Here is a 7,988-nt window from a genome sequence, read left to right as displayed (position 1 = left end):
TTGTCTCTAAAACGAAAAAAAAAATAATAACTATATGTTCTGCTGTCGATTAGAACTGCTAAGTCTTCTAATTAAGCTTTTGGTAGGAATTGGTCAAAAGAGATGTCCAAATTGTAATATTTGACAAGACTATGAACTGCATAAAATCTGTGTTGCTAAAAAAAGATTGTCCATATGCCCTAAAAATCAACCAAGTAGGAGGTAGATTCACTTCCCTTAAAGAAGACGAAGGTAGGCCTGGGTGGTTGCTGTCAAAATGGGCAAGTTCATAAAACCTGGGAAAGTGGTGTTGGTCCAGGCCAGACACTACACCGGATGCTATTCTGGATGCAAAGCCATCATTGTGAAGAACATTGATGATGGCACCTTAGAATGCCCCGACAGCTGTTCTCTGGTGGCTGGAATTGACTGTTATCCTTGCAAGGTGACGGCTGCCATGGGCAAGAAGAGCACCCAGAGGTCAAAGATCAAGTCTTTTGTGAAAGTTTATAACTACAATCACCTCATGCCCACAAGGCACTCTGTGGATACCCCCTTGGACAAAACTGTCATCAACAAGGATGTCTTCAGAGACCCTGCTCTTAAACACAAGGCCCAAAGGAAGGCCAAAGTCAAATTCAAAGAGAGGTAAAAGACGGGCAAGAACAAGTGGCTCTTCCAAAAGGTATGGTTTTAGATGTTTTGTTTTGGTCATTAAAAATTTAAAAAATAAAAATAAAAAAAGGAAGATGAAAAATGAAGGCTCCTAACCAAGACCCAAATGGCTGGCCACCTTGCCTCCATGTGGGGGTTTTCAGTGGAGGACCTGTCAGTAAGGGCAAAATTTTCCTCCAGACTTTCACACACTGTTTTCTCAAAACATTTGGGGGAAAGAAAGATAAAATCAAAGCTACAAAGTTCATTCCCTCACTCTTTAATTCAACATTTACTGAGTAGGCATGGATGTTATGATTTGTATCTGAAAAAAATTGAAATAGATTTTACTAATCTCCCAAGCCCCAGAAATAAACAAACAAATGTCAATAACATGCCCAAGGAATATCTACTTTTAAGTAGCGTCATTTTCTACTGAAACCACCAGAGAAAAATAGTTGCAAAACGTACTTTTAAGTAGCTGAAAGAGCCGGCCAGCTATATATAATCATTAGATATAAGCCAATTAAATTACAAATACTATCTGCCAAAAATGATGATTTTGAATATAGAAAAGTTGAATTCAAGCCACTCTATTTTCCAGTAAGATAAAGATGCCATTTCTTGTTAGTGACAATAAAATTACATCACTAGCATAGACAGTAGTTATTTTTGTACTTTTTATAATAAGGGTATATGCAGCTAGATCATGCACAAGTTGTTTCAAATCATTAAGATACAAATTAAAAAGAAGAGTTGGAGGAAGCAGAGACAGAACACAGTTTCATTTTTTAAAGACTGGAATTATCTGATCTGTTAGGAAACCATTCTCAGGAACACTTGTTGTGGTATAAAGTTCAGATTGTACATCAGTTATCAGATCGTACAGCCCAGCTGCATTACATATCTTCTCCTTCACCCTCCCCACCCTCTCTCCACCCTTTATCCTGCTCTGTGCCTCAGGAGGCTGACTTGTATGGGCTGCATCAATGGTCTCCCTCACCCTAGCCCTTCTAAAGGAGTTCAGCCAATGGGAGGCACCTGCAGGAGATTAGAGACTCGGAGAATAGGAAGTTAGAGAATTTAACCCCTCAGCTTCCTCCCTACTGGGCCACCGTGGATTGGCTGCATTCCTCACCCAAATGCTGATGTCAAGCAGCCCTCTTCATATGGCCCCACTCTCCAAATCCCAGTAACCCCTCACTTCCTTTGATTTTTCACCCATGAACTGCAGTGGCTCCCTGCTATTATTGCTAGCCTAAGGAACTATACCCACCTCTCACAGGTTTTCTTCAATTCTGCCTGTACCTTTGTATCTAGTTCATTTTTTGTTTTTCTTTCCTTTTTTTTTTTTTTTTCTTTTTAGAAGGAGTCTTGCCCTGTCACCCAGGCTGGAGCGCAGTGGCGCAATATCGACTCACTGCAACCTCCCACCTCCCAGGTTCAACTGATTCTCATGCCTCAGCCTCTCAAGGAGCTGGGATTACAGGCACACACCACCATACATGGCTAATTTTTGTATTACTATTTTTAGTAGAGATGGAGTTTCACCATGTTGACCAGGTTGGTCTCGAACCCCTGACCTCAAGTGATCTGCCCGCCTCAGCCTCCCAAACTGCTGGGATTATAAGTGTAAGCCACTGCACCTGGCCTGTATATAGTTCCTTTCATTAAAGTCTCCTTAGTTACTTGACTTGTGTGTACTGTTTCCTTACAAGCCCTGATGATACATGAATTCATTACTAGTTTTTAATGCCCAGAGACCAAAGAAAGATCAATTAAATATATAAGCAATGTTAAAGTTATTCCTGAAAGATTTTTCCAGCACATCATAAAGGGTATAACATGATTAATAATGGAATATTATACCTAAATCCAACCTGTTCCTCAGGAAATATTAAGGATAAAAATGAGAACTATAATTTATGAAAAACATTTAAATGAAAAGTCTGCCAAAATAATGACTCTATGATTTCTTACAGCAATATTGTCCTTTTAAAAAAAAACAGGATGGCCGAATAGGAACAGCTCCGGTCTACAGCTCCCAGCGTGAGCGACGCAGAAGACAGGTGATTTCTGCATTTCCATCTGAGGTACTGTGTTCATCTCACTAGGGAGTGCCAGACAGTGGGCGCAGGTCAGTGGGTGAGTGCACCGTGTGCCAGCCGAAGCAGGGGCGAGGCATTGCCTCACTCGGGAAGCGCAAGGGGTCAGGGAGTTCCCTTTCCTAGTCAAAGAAAGGGGTGACAGACAGCACCTGGAAAATCGGGTCACTCCCACCCGAATACTGCGCTTTTCTGACGGGCTTAGGAAACGGTGCCCCAGGAGATTATAGCCCGCACCTGGCTCAGAGGGTCCTACACCCACGGAGTCTCGCTGATTGCTAGCACAGCAGTCTGAGATCAAACAGCAAGTCAGCCGCGAAGCTGGGGGAGGGGCGCCCGCCATTGCCCGGGCTCGCTTAGGTAAACAAAGCAGCCTGGAAGCTTGAACTGGGTGGAGCCCACCACAGCTCAAGGAGGCCTGCCTGCCTCTGTAGGCTCCACCTCTGGGGGCAGGGCACAGACAAACAAAAAGACAGCAGTAACCTCTGTAGACTTAAATGTCCCTGTCTGACAGCTTTGAGGAGAGCAGTGGTTCTCCCAGCACGCAGCTGGAGATCTGAGAACGGGCAGACTACCTCAAGTGGGTCCCTGACCCCTGACCCCCGAGCAGCCTAACTGGGAGGCACCCCCCAGCAGGGGCAGACTGACACCTCACACGGCCGGCCAGGTACTCCAACAGACCTGCAGCTGAGGGTCCTGTCTGTTAGAAGGAAAACTAACAGAAAGGACATCCACACCAAAAACCCATCTGTACATCACCATCATCAAAGACCAAAAGTAGATAAAACCACAAAGATGCGGAAAAAACAGAGCAGAAAAACTGGAAACTCTAAAAAGCAGAGTACCTCTCCTCCTCTAAAGGAACGCAGTTCCTCACCAGCAACGGAACAAAGCTGGATGGAGAATGACTTTGATGAGCTGAGAGAAGAAGGCTTCAGACGATCAAATTACTCTGAGCTACGGGAGGATATTCAAACCAAAGGCAAAGAAGTTGAAAACTTTGAAAAAAATTTAGAAGAATGTATAACTAAAATAACCAATACAGAGAAGTGCTTAAAGGAGCTGATGGAGCTGAAAACCAAGGCTCGAGAACTACGTGAAGAATGCAGAAGCCTCAGGAGCCGATATGATCAAATGGAAGAAAGGGTATCAGCCATGGAAGATGAAATGAATGAAATGAAGCGAGAAGGGAAGTTTAGAGAAAAAAGAATAAAAAGAAACGAGCAAAGCCTCCAAGAAATGTGGGACTATGTGAAAAGACCAAATCTACGTCTGATTGGTGTACCTGGAAGTCACGGGGAGAATGGAACCAAGTTGGAAAACACTCTGCAGGATATTATCCAGGAGAACTTCCCCAATCTAGCAAGGCAGGCCAACATTCAGATTCAGGAAATACAGAGAACGCCACAAAGATACTCCTCGAGAAGAGCAACTCCAAGACACATAATTGTCAGATTCACCAAAGTTGAAATGAAGGAAAAAATGTTAAGGGCAGCCAGAGAGAAAGGTCGGGTTACCATCAAAGGGAAGCCCATCAGACTAACAGCAGATCTCTCGGCAGAAACCCTACAAGCCAGAAGAGGGTGGGGGCCAATATTCAACATTCTTAAACAAAAGAATTTTCAACCCAGAATTTCATATCCAGCCAAACTAAGCTTCTTAAGTGAAGGAGAAATAAAATACTTTACAGACAAGCAAATGCTGAGAGATTTTGTCACCACCAGGCCTGCCCTAAAAGAGCTCCTGAAGGAAGCGCTAAACATGGAAAGGCACAACCAGTACCAGCCGCTGCAAAATCATGCCAAAATGTAAAGACCATCGAGACTAGGAAGAGACTGCATCAACTAACGAGCAAAATAACCAGCTAACATCATAATGACAGGATCAAATTCACACATAACAATATTAACTTTAAATGTAAATGGACTAAATGCTCCAATTAAAAGACACAGACTGGCAAATTGGATAAAGACTCAAGACCCATCAGTGTGCTGTATGCTGTATGGAAACCCATCTCACGTGCAGACACACATAGGCTCAAAATAAAAGGATGGAGGAAGATCTACCAAGCAAATGGAAAACAAAAAAGGCAGGGGTTGCAATCCTAGTCTCTGATAAAACAGACTTTAAACCAACAAAGATCAAAAGAGACAAAAAAAGCCATTACATAATGGTAAAGGGATTAATTCACCAAGAAGAGCTAACTATCCTAAATATATATGCACCCAATACAGGAGCACCCAGATTCATAAAGCAAGTCCTGAGTGACCTACAAAGAGACTTAGACTCCCACACATTAATAATGGGAGACTTTAACACCCCACTGTCAACATTAGACAGATCAACAAGACAGAAAGTCAACAAGGATACCTAGGAATTGAACTCAGCTCTGCAGCAAGCAGACCTAATAGACATCTACAGAACTCTCCACCCCAAATCAACAGAATATACATTTTTTTCAGCACCACACCACACCTATTCCAAAATTGACCACATACTTGGAAGTAAAGCTCTCCTCAATAAATGTAAAAGAACAGAAATTATAACAAACTACCTCTCAGATCACAGTGCAATCAAGCTAGAACTCAGGATTAAGAATCTCACTCAAAACCACTCAACTACATGGAAACTGAACAACCTGCTCCTGAATGACTACTGGGTACATAACTAAATGAAGGTAGAAATAAAGATGTTCTTTGAAACCAACGAGAACCAAGACACAACATACCACAATCCCTGGATGCATTCAAAGCAGTGTGTAGAGGGAAATTTATAGCACTAAATGCCCATAAGAGAAAGCAGGAAAGATCCAAAATTGACACCCTAACATCACAATTAAAAGAACTAGAAAAGCAAGAGCAAACACATTCAAAAGCTAGCAGAAGGCAAGAAATAACTAAAATCAGAGCAGAACTGAAGGAAATAGAGACACAAAAAACCCTTCAAAAAATTAATGAATCCAGGAGCTGGTTTTTTGAAAGGATCAACAAAATTGATAGACCGCTAGCAAGATTAATGAAGAAAAAAAGAGAGAAGAATCAAATAGATGCAATAAAAAATGATAAAGGGGATATCACCACCGATCCCACAGAAATACAAACTACCATCAGAGAATATTACAAACACCTCTACGCAAATAAACTAGAAAATCTAGAAGAAATGGATAAATTCCTCAACACATACACCCTCCCAAGACCAAACCAGGAAGAAGTTGAATCTCCGAATAGACCAATAACAGGAGCTGAAATTGTGGCAATAATCAATAGCTTACCAACCAAAAAAAGTCCAGGACCAGATGGGTTCACAGCCGAATTCTACCAGAGGTACAAAGAGGAACTGGTACCATTCCTTCTGAAACTATTCCAATCAATAGAAAAAGAGGGAATCCTCCCTAACTCATTTTATGAGGCCAGCATCATCCTGATACCAAAGCCTGGCAGAGACACAACAAAAAAAGAGAATTTTAGACCAATATCCTTGATGAACATTGATGCAAAAATCCTCAATAAAATACTGGCAAACAGAATCCAGCAGCACATCAAAAAGCTTATCCACCATGATCAAGTGGGCTTCATCCCTGGGATGCAAGGCTGGTTCAATATACGCAAATCAATAAATGTAATCCAGCATATAAACAGAACTAAAGACAAAAACCACATGATTATCTCAATAGATGCAGAAAAGGCCTTTGACAAAATTCAACAACCCTTCATGCTAAAAACTCTCAATAAATTAGGTATTGATGGGACAAATCTCAAAATAATAAGAGCTATCTATGACAAACCCACAGCCAATATCATACTGAATGGGCAAAAACTGGAAGCATTCCCTTTGAAAACTGGCATAAGACAGGGATGCCCTCTCTCACCACTCCTATTCAACATAGTGTTGGAAGTTCTGGCCAGGGCAATTAGGCAGGAGAAGGAAATAAAGGGTATTCAATTAGGAAAAGAGGAAGTCAAATTGTCCCTGTTTGCAGATGACATGATTGTATATCTAGAAAACCCCATTGTCTCAGCCCAAAATCTCCTTAAGCTGATAAGCAACTTCAGCAAAGTCTCAGGATACAAAATCAATGTACAAAAATCACAAGCATTCTTATACATCAATAACAGACAAACAGAGAGCCAAATCATGAGTGAACTCCCATTCACAATTGCTTCAAAGAGAATAAAATACCTAGGAATCCAACTTACAAGGGATGTGAAGGACCTCTTCAAGGAGAACTACAAACCACTGCTCAAGGAAATAAAAGAGGATACAAACAAATGGAAGAACATTCCATGCTCATGGGTAGGAAGAATCAATATCGTGAAAATGGCCATACTGCCCAAGGTAATTTACAGATTCAATGCCATCCCCCTCAAGCTACCAATGACTTTCTTCACAGAATTGGAAAAAACTACTTTAAAGTTCATATGGAACCAAAAAAGAGCCCGCATCGCCAAGTCAATCCTAAGCCAAAAGAACAAAGCTGGAGGCATCACACTACCTGACTTCAAACTATACTACAAGGCTACAGTAACCAAAACAGCATGGTACTGGTACCAAAACAGAGATATAGATCAATGGAACAGAACAGAGCCGTCAGAAATAACGCCACATATCTACAACTATCTGATCTTTGACAAACCTGAGAAAAACAAGAAATGGGGAAAGGATTCCCTATTTAATAAATGGTGCTGGGAAAACTGGCTAGCCATATGTAGAAAGCTGAAACTGGATCCCTTCCTTACACCTTATATAAAAATCAATTCAAGATGGATTAAAGACTTAAATGTTAGACCTAAAACCATAAAAACCCTAGAAGAAAACCTAGGCATTACCATTCAGGACATAGGCATGGGCAAGGACTTCATGTCTAAAACACCAAAAGCAAGGGCAACAAAAGCCAAAATTGACAAATGGGATCTAATTAAACTAAAGAGCTTGTGCACAGCAAAAGAAACTACCATCAGAGTGAGCAGGCAACCTACAAAATGGGAGAAAATTTTCGCAACCTACTCATCTGACAAAGGGCTAATATCCAGAATGTACGATGAACTCCAACAAATTTACAAGAAAAAAACAAACAACCCCATGAAAAAGTGGGCGAAGGACATGAACAGACACTTCTCAAAAGAAGACATTTATGCAGCCAAAAAACACATGAAAAAATGCTCATCATCACTGGCCATCAGAGAAATGCAAATCAAAACCACAGTGAGATACCATCTCACACCAGTTAGAATGGCAATCATTAAAAAGTCA

At 41.2% G+C, this 7,988-nt stretch overlaps 1 protein-coding gene across 1 annotated transcript; it reads left to right on the top strand.

The window, feature by feature from the left end:
* The first annotated feature begins 256 nt into the window (after positions 1 to 256).
* LOC100453013 (large ribosomal subunit protein eL27-like) lies at positions 257 to 631 on the top strand. The gene has a single exon (XM_054558798.1). The coding sequence runs from the start codon at positions 257 to 259 to the stop codon at positions 629 to 631; it is 375 nt and encodes a 124-aa protein (XP_054414773.1).
* The last annotated feature ends 7,357 nt before the right edge of the window (positions 632 to 7,988 follow it).

The sequence above is a fragment of the Pongo abelii genome, chromosome 1 (genome assembly GCF_028885655.2).
Source record: "Pongo abelii isolate AG06213 chromosome 1, NHGRI_mPonAbe1-v2.0_pri, whole genome shotgun sequence".
Lineage (NCBI taxonomy): Eukaryota > Metazoa > Chordata > Mammalia > Primates > Hominidae > Pongo > Pongo abelii.
Note: the sequence above shows the minus strand (reverse complement) of the source record. Positions and strands in the feature narration are given on the sequence as shown.

What these genes read in the sequence shown, in the direction of transcription:
- LOC100453013 (XM_054558798.1), top strand. Translation starts at nt 257, where the DNA reads ATGGGCAAGTTCATAAAACCTGGGAAAGTGGTGTTGGTCCAGGCCAGA.